Source organism: Meriones unguiculatus, chromosome 14 (assembly GCF_030254825.1).
Source record: "Meriones unguiculatus strain TT.TT164.6M chromosome 14, Bangor_MerUng_6.1, whole genome shotgun sequence".
NCBI lineage: Eukaryota > Metazoa > Chordata > Mammalia > Rodentia > Muridae > Meriones > Meriones unguiculatus.
Window position 1 is genome coordinate 85130824 of NC_083361.1, and position 13220 is coordinate 85144043.

The window sequence follows — 13220 nt, forward strand, 5'->3', positions numbered from 1 at the left end:
AGGAGAGCAACAGAACCAAAAAATCTGGACACAGGGGTGTTTTCTAAGACTGATACGCCAACCAAGGACCATTCATGGAGATAACCTAGAACCTCTGCACAGATGTAGCCCATGGCAGCTCAGTCTCCGAGCGGATTCCCTAGTAAGGGGAACAGGGACTGTCTCTGACATGAACTGATTGGCCTGCTCTTTGATCACCTCCCCCTCAGGGGGGAGCAGCCTTACCAGGCCACAGAGGAAGACAATTCAGCCACTCCTGATGAGACCTAATTGACTAGGATCAGATTTGGAAGGGAAGGAGGACCTCTTCTATCAGTGGACTGGGGAAGGGGCATGGGTGGAGAAGAGGGAAGGAAGGTGGGGTTGGGAGGGAAGAGGGAGAGAGCTACAGGTGGGATACAAAGGGAATAAACTATAATTAATAAAAATAAAATATTATAAAAAGAATATAGTCATTTCAGTTTCCTTATCAATAAAGATCATTAATCACTGGAATGACGACCTTTAAGCATCTTTATTGGTTCTAAGTCAGCAGTTCTCAACCTTCCTAATGCTGTGACCCTTTAAGATAGTTCATGTTGTGGTGACCCCAACCATAAGATTATTTTCATTGCTACTTCCTAACAGTAATTTTGCTACTGTTATGAATTGTAATGTAAATATGGGTTTTTCTGATGGTCTGAGGTAACCTCTGAGAAAAGGGTTGCGACCCACAGGCTGTAATTGCCCTTCTAAATAACGGTAGTGTTTATGGCACAGTGATGTGTCTGGTGCTGACATCACAGAGCCAGGTAAGACACACAGGACATGGTGAGCTCAGCATCTCCCTTGGAGCCTTGGAGGAGTGGTGGTCATGGAAAATCCAATGAGGAACAAAAGGGAAATACCAGTGAAATGAGAACCCCAAACATCACAGCTTAAGCTTCGGGCATCTCACAAGAGCAGACTGGGCCAACCTAAAGAAAAGCCCAGCCCCAGGAAGCGTCGTGACCGAGCTGGAACCAGCCAGAACCCCAGGCTCTCACTTCAGGTGACTGTTCAGCAGCGTTTGAATGTGGAGACCTGCAGGGGGAGAATGCAGCTGAAGTATGCCAAGAACCTCTGGCTCATTCCGTCAGCCTAGCTCTCCTGCTGCTTACCATCTCAGACCCTTCAGTGGGGACCGGGAACAAAGACGGGGATCAGACAGCACTTACTTTCAGGGAATTCAGAATGCGATAGGAAAATCATATTTATAGATAAATTATTGATTCTAGGTTAAAAAGGACAATGGTTTCCTCCACCCCCACTAGCAGAGGTCTAGAGGACACAGCAGATATGACCTGGCAGCCTACGGAAGGACCAATGGGAGGCTCAGAATGTGACTTCAGCTGCAGAGAGATGACACAGCCCTCTGGAGAAGAGTGATCAGCCCAGTAGGGCTGGATGGAGATCATCAATCCTCTTCCTCAGGTTGATCTCTGTGGGTTCTTAGGTTCACTCTGAAGCTTCATGACATCCTCTGGCCCTCTGTGGAGAGACTCATGACCAAGAGACACAGGTCCAAATGCAGCACCAAGCAACATTAACCTGAGGTGAATATTAAGGAACATGAGCAGAGCCAGAAGGCTGAGTGGACAGGAGGACCCACCTCTGGAACTCCAGTGGTCCAGAAAAGTTGGACCACTTCCAAAGAAGCTATTGTACTGGACTGCTCTGTTCTCAAGACCTAAGGGGCAGATTGGGAAGCTCTGAAGGCAAAGATCAAAGCCTCTTTTCTGCCTTCTCTCTCTCTCTCTTTTTCCTTCACAGGTGTGACTACCCACCCTGTCTTTTCTACTTTTCTACCAACCTGAAGACAGCTGAAGTGGCTTCAACAATTGTTACCACACCATGAGATAGGTCCCAGGGCCCTGAAAACTTTGGGTGACTGCAGAGCTGGAGGGCCCACTACTGTCTGGAGAGAGGTCTTCGGTGACATTGGGCTTCACACTGAAAGTAAAGAAGAGTATTTATGCACTCATAATTTTACCTCAAACTGGAAAGTCTGCAAGCCAGGATGACTTGTAACCATCCTTCAGTAAACAATGGACAGCCAAAAAGGAATGTGCCAAAAAGGGATGAGGGAACTGTGCGTGGCGTATTGCCTTTGTGTGTGTATGCACCACGCATGTGCAGTGCCTGCAGAGGCCAGAGGAGGGCACTGGAGCCTTTGAACCTGGAGTTAGAGATGGTTGTGGGCTGCCATGTGGGTGTTGGGACCAGAACCCAGGTCCTCTGGAAGAGCAGCCAGTCCTTTTAACCACTGAACCATCTTTCAGCCCCTTCAGATTCATCTTTAATGGAGGTCACAGCATCAAAAGCAATAAGCACCATTATCAAGGGCAGCTGGCATGGATTTCTCATTTTTCTCCCTAGGAAATGTTTTCTGGATGAGGGAAATGAACACACTAGCAATGCTGGAGGAAGCAGCTGACCTCACAGTTCTGCTTTCTCAATCTTCTAGGATAGGAACTTGCAGGACTCCAGCATGATTAGAAGGATAAGAGCATTTTTTTTCTTATTAAGAATATAACAATACAGCTCTTTTTTCTGGCCAAAGCACCTATATGTCACCTCATCAGGTGAGCAGTGAGTCATCTGAACAGAAAAGCCTCTGGCTTTCATTCAAGATCAGAACCCAGGATTTGTGGAACAGAAATTGAGCATGTGGCCTCTCCTTTTAATGGAGAGGTAAGAGATCCCACACCAATCTTCTCACTTTACAAATGGAGATCTGATGCCCAAAGAGGTCAGGTGATTCATTCAAAGTCCTAAGACAAGCCACCAGCAGATCCAAAACCAAAGCATGGTCTCCAAACTCCCACTTCAACAACCTTGTTGAATGGTATAATTTTCACTAGATCATTGAAAGGAAAAGTGAAAAAATGCAAGGAGCAGAGTATTAGTCCTTGGGTTTCTATAGACAGCAGAGACTTCTGTTATCCTGGCTGTGGTTGCCATTCCCTTCTGCAGAAAGTTGGGTCCTCACCCATCAGTCCTGATTTGGCTTTAGTTCATAGGGCTGGTGCAGTCATCACAGCTCAGGACCTCTTGGTCTGAAAACAAACAGAAGTCAATCTGCTCATATCCATGCTCCTTCCCACATTCAAACAAACATGCCAACAAGCCTTGTTCTTCCACAACAGCCAGATCAGAGTAGCCACAGGGCCCATAGCGCAAGATCCAGGGGCAGGACCAGCAGGTCACCTCCAAGGGGTTCCGGTTGCAGTAGATGCCTAGGTTAAGTCTATGCTTCTTGCTAGTTGGATGTGAGTAGAAGAGCCATCTTCCTGCTCCTTCCTCTGCCTCCAGAGAACTGTCCAGCAGAGGGTACTTCTGAGTAGTGGGAGAATCTTTACCACTTGGGTCTTGACGTATGTCTGGCATCTTCAAGGGCCGGAAGCTCACCACACTGCCTTGGCAGCCATAGCGAGGCTCACGGAGTTGTGGGTTCAGGGTTGGCTTCTGAAAGTAGTCACCACAATCACAGCTAAAAGCCTCTGCTCGGAATCTGTTCGGTGTCCGGGCACTGCAGTAGAGCACAGGGTTACCAGCCCTCCCAGTCACTTCTGCCACTTGGCACTCCCCTGTCTTCTGGGGCCCAATGAACTTGCCATGGTGCCATGTGACTCCTAAGTCATCACTGTAGATCATCAGGGAGTGGGGCTTGACTGAGCATGGAAAGCAGAAAAACCAGTGCGAGATATAATAGGCATAGGCCGGGATGATCAGCCTCCCAGACTGCAGCTGGATGCCATGACCTGGGCCCACAGCAAACGTGGCCCAGTGCTTCACCTCTGAGCCAATGACCTCTTCAGTCAAGTCTTTCACTTCACCCCATGAGCACCCAGCATCCTCACTGCAAAGGAAGCAGAGACGGCAGGCATTCTTGCCCCACATAATCTGGCAACGCTCAGTGACATGGGCCTGCACACAGAGGAAAAACAGGTACACGCGGCCAGTATTCTGCTCCCACACAGGGCAGGGGTTCATGGTCCGATGCCCAGGTAATGTGGCTTCCAGCAGTGGCTGTAGGGGACCCCACTGGTCGAGGGAAAGAGGAGATAGTGGCAGTAAGTTACTAATGGGAACACAAGAGGCTCATTAAAAGCATCAGTTCTTTTTATAAACAATGTATGACATTTTTTGGACAGAATCTTGAAAGCCCAAATAATCACTAAATTTGCAGCTTATTATAAGGTGGATTTAAATCTGAAAAATGATAGTGCTAGATAGTATAAAAGCTGTGCTCTCTCAAGAAAGTTCTTTTGCTTCATCTGAATTTCCAAACCATCCTCCAATACCCAACTCCAATTCTACCTTCTCTGGGAAGCCTTCCTTGAAACTCGCTCTTCCTACATCTTAGAGCAGCTATATGACACTATGTATATTCTTGGTAACTGTCTCCCCTTTTAGACTATGAGCTTTTTGGACAATACCCAAATTACATACATTTGTATCTTCAATACCTGGCACATGATAGCATCCAATGAAAGTTTATAAAAACAAACAAACAAACAAACAAGAAGATGGGAGCCAGTGAGACAGCTCGGAGTGAGGAGGCTTGTGGCCAAGCCTGATGACCCGAGTCTGATCTCTGGGACCCAGCGATAGGACAAGAGGACCAGTGACTTTCAAGTTGTCCTTTGATCACCACAGACACACTGTGGCACATGTACACAGAGAAACAGACAGACACAGAGAGAGGGAAGAGGCAGAAAGAGGAGAGATAGAATAAATAAAAATGTAATACAAAAGAAGATGATGAAAACCAAAACAGAACAGTGGATCAAACAGGGAAGTTTCCAGCAAAGAGGAAAGTTGAAGACTGAAGAATTTTTGTCTTCCTGGGCTGTGGTGAGAAAGCTATGCCAAACAGCATATTAACAACTCCAGCAGAGTCGGAGAGCGGGTGCCCAAGCTAGACTCGCATTCCTCATCAGCTGAATGGAGAGCACTGAGGGGCTATGAAAAGAGTAAATGAGACAATGTCTGGCTTCACACACTACAAGAAAGGCTTAAGCTCCCTAAGCAGAATTTGGGAAATTTCTAGAACTCCAACAGAAAGAAGCAAAGAGCAAAACCAGACATGATAAAGAGGGAAAAAAATATGTTCAATCTCACACATAAAAAAACAGAACAGAAATTGAGATTAAACTGATAGCATTTTTAACTAACAATTTTTTTACATTGTAAAGACTGATAATAGTCTGTTGGTGAAAAATGTGGAGAAACATGCTTTTTTATATATGGACTGGAGAATAATAGTTGAGTTTTTATGTGCAGATACATTCATGCTTTCCCAGGATGCCCAGCTTTGGAAAATTATCCCAAGATATATGTGTTCATTAAGGAAAAGGCTGAAGGTGTAGACTTGGCTAGTGCATTTGTCTAGCATACGTAGATCCCTGGGTTGGATCCCTAGCACCACACACAGAAAGAAAAGGTACAAGGCATTTCACTGGCAAGCTAAACAAACCTTTTTTTCTTTATAAAAATTTTATAAAGTATATTTTATGAAAGCTTTGCTTATAAAAGTAAGCATCCCAGAATACTGGCCATGTGTACCTGTGGGGTTTTGTTTAATGGGGAACGACCCCTATATATAAGCCATATATAGTGATATGGGAAGAGTTCTATGTTGATCTACACCACTGGGAATCTTACTCCAGGTGGTAGCCGCCTGTATGAGGCCTGCCATGCCACGTAGGGAATTCTACTCTAGGAGCCAAGCCCATGCTGGACATGCCTGGGACATTTAAAGCCCTTAAATTCTGTTCCAAATATCACACTTAGAAGAACACTGTCAGCTCAGGAAGGATCCCCAGGTTGCCATTTTTAAGGAACCAGATGCGAAATCAAGCCGGCCACTTAAGGAAGTACAAGAGACTTTTAGTTCAGGGAAAAGAAGAATTGGAAAACATGGGCCCCTTCTAGGTACTTCAAGGAGACTTTATGCTAAACATAGACTGCTCAAGGAGGAGGGACAAGATAATCGCATAGTTACAGGAAGCAAAGATTATCTCACTTAAAAGATGCAACTTATTGTCAAGGATTAAGATCTTCATATGGGGCTGGAGAGGTGGCTCAGCGGTTAAGAGCAGTGGCTATTCTTACAAAGATCCGGGGTTCAATTCCCAGCACCCACACAGCAGCACACAACTGTCTATAATTCCAGGCAATCTGACACCCTCACACAAACATACATGCAGGCAGAACACCAATGTACATAAAATAAAAATAAATTATTTTTTAAAAAAAGATCTTCATATGAAGTATTATGAAAACAGACCACTGTGAAAGATGAGTAGTGCTGAGTTCTTACTATGCAACTTGCATCATCAATTACATCCTGTACGTGCTAAAGCAGAGAAGACTCAAGTTCACAAACCCAACAAGGTGTATGTACTGACTGGCTGCGCTGGCTAGTTTCACGTCAACTTGGCACAAGCAAGAGTTATCTGGAAGAAGGGAATCTCAATTGAGACGATGCTCCATAAGACTCAGCTGTAAGGCACTTTCTTATTCAGTGATTGACAGGTGAGAGCCCAGCCCTTTGTTGGTGTTGCCTTTCTGGGCTGGTGAGAAATCAGGCTGAGCAAGCCAGTCAGCAGCACCCCTCCACGGCCTCTGCGTCAGCTCCTGCCTCCAGGTTCCTGCCTTGTTTGGGTTCCTGTCCCGCCTTTCCTTGGTGATGGACTGTTACAAGGAGTGTAAGCAGAAGTAAACCCTGTCCTCCCCTGACTTGCTTTGGTCATGGTGTTTCTTCACAGCGTCAGTCAGTAACTTTCACTAGGACACCGACTAAAGCTATGATCTTAACCACTAAGCTAGAAGCCGCTAATGAAATCCAGATCTCCACACTGAGAAATGGTTCTTCTATTATCAAAACTCTCCAATTAAGTAAATTAAAGAATGAGAGTAAATACAACAAAGAGAAAATAGAGTGGAAAATGTGTGACTACTGGACAATGAGCTTATGCAACAAGTTATGTGAGAATGAACAGGAAAACAAAACAAGGGAACAACATCCTTGCTTAGGAGCTCACTGGCTGCACCTGAAGGTGGGGCAGCATGAACACAGTGATGCCTGGCCTAGAGCATATGAAATAGCTAGCACAGTGATGCCTGGCCTAGAGCATATGAAATAGCTAGCACTCCGGGCTCTGTCAGGCACAGGGCTGGGCCTCTGTGGAGTCTGCTCTGGCAGGCTACAGAGAAGACCTAATGAGATACAGTAAAGAACAGGTGCTGGCAAGTCCCCCAAGCACAAAATCCTCAGAAGGAATCGGGAACCAGTGTCATTCAAAACAGGGAAGTGGGCTCAGCAGAGACGAGTTGTCACTGTGACATAGCAAAACACCCATTTTGGATATGGAGCGCAGAAGGTAAGAGGTAGAAAAGCAGGCAGATTAGGGGATGAAAGGCTCAGCAAAGCTGAACTAATGGTACTTCCTTCCCTGGGTGGCTTCACCAGGGCACAGGAACAAAGAGGAGACCACACAGGGTCTGAATGCACCACAGAGGCCTCGGGAGCCTGAACCTGAGCTTGCAGTGTTTCTGCTGCTGGGCTATAGACACATGACTCACAGCAAATGATAAGCCCTTTGAGCCCAGTTTCCCCGTGTGCTAACCATGACCGACAGCCCTGCCTAGGGTACAATGTATCTCTGGCACCAAATTAGCACTCAGCAAAAGCCTTCCTTTCCTTAGCTCCTCACACAGAGTTTGATGGCAAAGGTGGGGGGAGGGTGAGAGATAAGACAGCCAGAAGTGAGGAGAGGGTGAGGAGGCCCAGGCCTGTATCTGGGTGAGTCACCTGTACAGAGCGCCCCCTCATCACCCCTCGCCGGAGCACCAGGTAGAGGGCATCCTCATCTTTGACTGTGGACCGCTTCTCTGCAAAGGCCAGGAAGGTGCAGCTGGGAGGAATGTAGAGCAACGCTGGGATCCGGTAGGTAATCCCTTTTGCATCTTCCTGCTGGAACAGAGTGGTGCTGTTGAGGGAGCATGACGATGCCTCCTCCATGATTCCTGCAAGGAAGCAAACAGTTCAGTGCGCGTCTGCAAACAAGTTCTTGGTTGGTTCACTGCTGAGGGCACACATGAGCTGTGGCTGTACTTGAATGTCTACTTTTCCATAGACAGAGAACATCTTGGCCTCAACAACCCAAAGCAAATAACATGCACCCTCGTTCAACAACTCTGCTCTGCAGACACAGCCATTCCTCGGCTGGGAGTTCCTAGGTTATTCAGATGACTAGAAACCCAAACCCATCTGAGTAACATCCACGAATAACAATTCTCTAGGGACGCTTTCTCCCTATCCTGAAGCCTAGGGTAAAAGACAGTCCGCCTCTTCGTGCAGGTCGGTAAGGAGGCTCCGCCCTGACTTCACTCTGTGAGGGGCACACAAACCGGAGGGTGTAGATTCTCAAGGGATGCCTCCTGGTGTTGTGGTCTCTAGCCCAGGCAGACCTGCAGCTCTGGCTGCTTGACAACAAGTGTGTTAAAGACACGCTTTCCTGTGTGACCTCCTGTGTGTAGCTCAAGGGATAACTACGCTGGCTTTGGGTTTGCTCTTATCCCCAGGCCCCTGGAGATTACTTTCTTGCAAATTCAGCTACCTGGGTCTTTATGACATTCTAGCTGCCATTTGCTAGGCTAGCTGGTCTGTGATACACAGTGGAAGCCTCCAGAAATGCTTTGAAAGAGCTCAGAAGCCCCACGTTCAGAGGCCACAGAAAGGACTCAGGCCAAACAGACAAAAGTCAAATTTAAGGTTTAATTTTCTTTCAAGTTATCTGTCACCCAAGGGCCATCTTACAAATAATTTATATAAATAATAAATAAATAAGACAGCAGCCCATAAGCACTAGGCCAATGAGACCCTCCTTACTTAAACATTTCTGAGTGCCTTCATATATCAGGCCCTTACAGTAGGGTTGCGACACCAGGTCTCAAGATTAGAACTGGGTGAGGGAAGCAGATATGCACACAGGCAAATATGAAGCAACGAGTGCTTTCCTGGAGATAAATACAAGAACAAGTAGGAAAACAAAAAAGGCACAACTGTGCCAATCAAGGCCCCAGAAAAGGACTTTTTTGAAAGGGGAACAACTGTGCCAAGCTAGCTACCTACTTTCCCTGGAACACTCTTTTCAGAGAGCTACACAATTCCCTACCTTACTTCCCTCAGCTCTGTTCACACATCATCCACTCCCCACCTCCTGCAGCTGGAGCTACAGCCAATCGGTGGGCAGTTACCTGACAACGCCCTTGCCCCCTCCCCCTCTCCCTTCCCTTCCCCCTCCCCCCCCCCCCCCCCCCCGCTTGTCTCCACAGGACTTCTGGTATTTTATACCTATTCAATGCACGCTACAAAATAAAAGCTCCACAGCGTCAGGTCCCAATGCCCCAAGATGGCCATCTGCACTCAGCCCAGGCTGGACTCTGACCCGGCATTCCTCAGAAACCTTGACAAGTGGGTTTTTGTTTGCCAGTAAAAGCCATTACTTTATATTCTACAGCTCCCAGTCTCTGGGGAGGTTGCCACCTCCATGGTTTCTACCCCTCCCTTACACACAGCGCTCCATCTCCTCACCTAGAACCAGACGTGGTTTGTGAGAGGCGCTGGACAAGTATTGCTGGATAAAGGGATGCATGACTCAATGAACTGGGCTATAAAGGGCGAACACTGGGTTAGCGAAGTGAGGAGGTAAGAGGCAGAGTGGGTGGTGGTTCAGCCTTTGGGTAACAGAAAGCGGTGAGCTGTGGAGGCTTTCATTAGGACAGTGTGACTGGGTGAGGTGGAATGCAAAACCTATGGGCAAAGACGGGGACTAAAAGGCCAGCAGAGTAGATCCTGACAGGTTTGTCACCTTAGTGTGACACTGAGCCTGCACCAGGGGGCCACCATACAGTTTCTAATAGGGATGGAGTGATCTGTTTAGAGCAGTCTCCCGGGCAGCTTTCTAGGTATGCTGCACTGCCTGCTTCTACAGACTCCCAGTCAGGCAGGAGCAACGTGAACACGCGCGAACGACTCATCAACACAAACTTGCGAGAACTGTGGCTCACTGGTGTGAGAAGAGTGGGAGAAGTGGCCTCAGAGTCAGGAGGAAAGCTTCCCTTCCTTCCAGCCTTGGGCTCACCCCAGCATAATCAAAGACTGGGTGGAGCGTCTTCTCAGGGCGCTGTCAGAGCAGGCCGGTGCCCCACATTCAGGCTGTCTGCCTTCCCTGCACCCCGGCCTCTCTTCTAAGTACGCCCTTATCTCTGGGCCACACTGCTGGCAATGCTTCCGAACAGTTTGGCTTAGAGTGCTACAGGTTCCTGGGTTCGCAAAGCAATTGCTTCGCTATTGCTTTGGGATTCTCATCTATAAAATAAATTCTATGTAAAAATTAAAAAAAACAAACTTCATTAGCTGTTACAAGGCCTATTGCACAATAGGAGCACCATACATGGCAGTCTACATACTATTTTTCAATCATAAATCATTACACATTTTTTTTAAAACAATGTCTCACTTTGTAGCCCAGACTGGCCTTGAACTTGCTATCCTTGAACCTCAGCCTTCGGACAGTTAGGATTGCAGGTGTGGATCACCATGCCCAACAGGGCACATTATTCCTGAAGCTGGCGTATAACAGCAGTCCTGCACTACATACAATATAATAATAGATTGCATATGTGTGATGGTGACAGTGCTGAAATCCCATTGCCTGGAGACCCCTTAGTCATCAGTGTCACAGCCCCGACATTTTACTCACATGTTTGTGGTGATGTCAGCCACCTAAAAATATAACACAACTGTGTGCAGCTCATAGAAGTTGAAATGACAATAAGCTACATTCCTGGCCTGCACATCCATTATACTACACTTCCTGTCATCATCTTGGAGCACAAACTCACTTATTAAACATCTACAGTGAAGCAGCATTCCGTGTGAGCTGGCAGCGGTCTCACATAGTCCGTGTTTACGGAGTCTTCTGACACCATTTTCTCTTGTGTTTGACTTAATCTCATATTTATTCATCATGGCTCCAGGAGCAATAGACACACACACACACACACACAGACACACGGACACTAACTAACTATCTATCTATCTACATACATATATATATCTATACATGCATACACACACACATAAATGTATGGATATCATATTGCCTAGCTGTGCTGCAGTCTGTACCACACAGATGTGCATATACACTTTTGATGTTCTCACACCAATGAAATCACAACATGGTGGTGTTCTCGGTACAAAGCCCCACCTTTAAGCACTGAGTCACTCTGTCAGTTACAACTCCTCGTCTTAGCACCTGGACTGGTCTTGAACTTGTGATTCTCAAGCCCCAGCCCCGGGAGTGTTTGGATAACAGGAGCAGGGCAGCACGACTGCCTCTCGTTTGTGAGAGGTGGACAACATGTACTACCGGGCCCACTCAGGAGTCTTCAGAAACTTTAAGGCACTATACACATAGATGCCTTTAATTACTATGTGTGTTGGCCCTTTTAAAATCCACTTTGGTCCTGCCACCACCTCAACAATTAAGTCATCATTACTTTTCATTAATTATAATTATGCTAATATTGGTGACAGCAGTAACGCTGTGGCCTGGCATTGACACCTAAACAATTCACTCAAACTCTGTGCTGAGAACTAGGGACTGAGAAGAATCAAGGACCGATCTGCTTTGGAACTATTTGCTTTAGCAGAGGATTCTACTTATTAATTGCTGTTCCATACTCTCACCTTCCAACCAAGTCCTCTCTGCTCTCTTTCTCGGGGAGAGAAAGCACAGTCTGGCAGGACTTCTTGAAGTCAGCCTTGTTTGAGAAGGAAAACTTAGAGAAGACCACCCAGTCGCAAAAAAAAAAAAAAAAAAACACAAAAACCACCTGGGGACCTTGTGGCCGCCCACAACTCCTCTCTACTAAGAAGGTTCCCGCCTCCTTTCCATAGTTGTAAACCACGGCTTAAGTTTGCCTGGAAGAAATCAAACTAGAACGGCCGCGAGGTCCTAGCGGATTCAGGCTAACCCAGGATTCCTTCCGGGCGCAGGTCCCCACAGCCCCGGGGAATTCGGGGCGGCTGCCGCCCCTGCTCACCGGCTCTGGCGGCTCCCTGGGGGTCCGGGAGTCTCCGAGCAAGGCCGAGGGCAAGGCTGGGGCGACGCAGTCGGGGTAGCGGCGAAGCGGAGACAAACCCGGGCACCGCCGAGCAGGAGCCGGCCGGAAAGAGAAAGAGACCGCGCCGGGCCGGAGCGACGCGCAGCGGAGATGGCGCCCCCGGACTGTGGCGGGGCGGCAGCCGGGTGACAGCCTCCCGGGCCCAGCCACAGCCGTCGCCTCGCAGCGCCCGCCCCGCTTACTTCTCCACGTTCTTATCTGTAGGTTGGTCCGTGGAAGGTATCACCGCCTAAAACTTCCCTGGACAGCCAAATTGTCGAGCAAAGGTTCCGACCGTCAGAGAGAACCACACACCCAAAGAGACAAAGGTGGAAAGGGGCGTGTTCAAGCAAAACACTGGCACTCCCCCTGCAAAAGGTTTCAAAATGTAGGTATTTATCAGGGTCTGGTGGCGCAGGGCTGTGAACTCAGCTAGTCTGGTAGAGACTAAAGTTGGAGGACTGCTAAATTTCAGCTGTCTGGACTATGGAGTAAGCTTAAGGACCGCGTGAATAATTTATCAAAAAGCCCCTGAGAAACAGGTTCAGTGGTGGAGCACTTGCCCAGCAGGTCAACCTCCCAGGTTCTGTCCCCAGTTCTGTAGATAATTTATTCTGTATCCCCTACACACATGTACATACACGCATCTGTCACCGAGGATTGAGTCCATTGTCTGGTTTCGCATTCCCCAAATCAAAAGAGAGGCCCCTCTTGAGACACTGCAGCATATAAAAGGGTCAGCCAGTGATGGGGACAAAAAAAAAAAAAAAAAATTTAATCAACAAGGCTACCAGAAGAGACTCAAAGGAAAACGGAAAAAAGTAAAAACAAGAAAACCAAACAAACACGCAAAAACCAAGTTGTGGAGTACAGTGTCCTCAAAATCCACGCAGTGATCACTATTATATAAGCACATGAGCCAGGACATTCAGCATAGTGGCATCGCCCTAGCAACTTTTACCTTATAGTATTAAAGATCACATCCCCAAATGTGGGTCTAGCCACAGTAAGACTGAAGG

The 13220-nt window shown here is 47.4% G+C and overlaps 1 protein-coding gene across 6 annotated transcripts; it reads right to left on the reverse strand.

Annotated features, from left to right (window-relative positions):
• Positions 1–495: 495 nt before the first annotated feature.
• On the reverse strand, positions 496–12519 carry Neu3 (neuraminidase 3). Of its 6 annotated transcripts, XR_009585635.1 has the most exons (6): positions 12142–12519; positions 7841–8055; positions 3229–4065; positions 3011–3077; positions 2741–2878; positions 496–1971 (listed from the first exon to the last, which is right to left on the reverse strand). XR_009585635.1 is itself a non-coding variant. In XM_060367639.1 (4 exons), the coding sequence occupies exons 2-3, from the start codon at positions 8048–8050 to the stop codon at positions 3031–3033; spliced, it is 1245 nt and encodes a 414-aa protein (XP_060223622.1). In that variant the 5' UTR covers positions 8051–8055; positions 12142–12519; the 3' UTR covers positions 496–1971; positions 3011–3030. The 6 variants fall into 6 exon arrangements, 1 of the variants encoding a protein (XP_060223622.1); XR_009585636.1 differs by lacking the exon at positions 2741–2878; XR_009585634.1 differs by having other exon boundaries at positions 2741–3077.
• Between the last annotated feature and the right edge of the window lie 701 nt (positions 12520–13220).

Bases quoted from the DNA above. Each gene is read 5' to 3' on its own strand.
- Neu3 (XM_060367639.1), bottom strand. From the start codon at position 8,050: ATGGAGGAGGCATCGTCATGCTCCCTCAACAGCACCACTCTGTTCCAG. The intron at 4,066-7,840 runs GTGACTCACCCA...TCCCTCGACCAG, and splicing joins TGAGGGGGCGCTCTGTACAG to TGGGGTCCCCTACAGCCACT.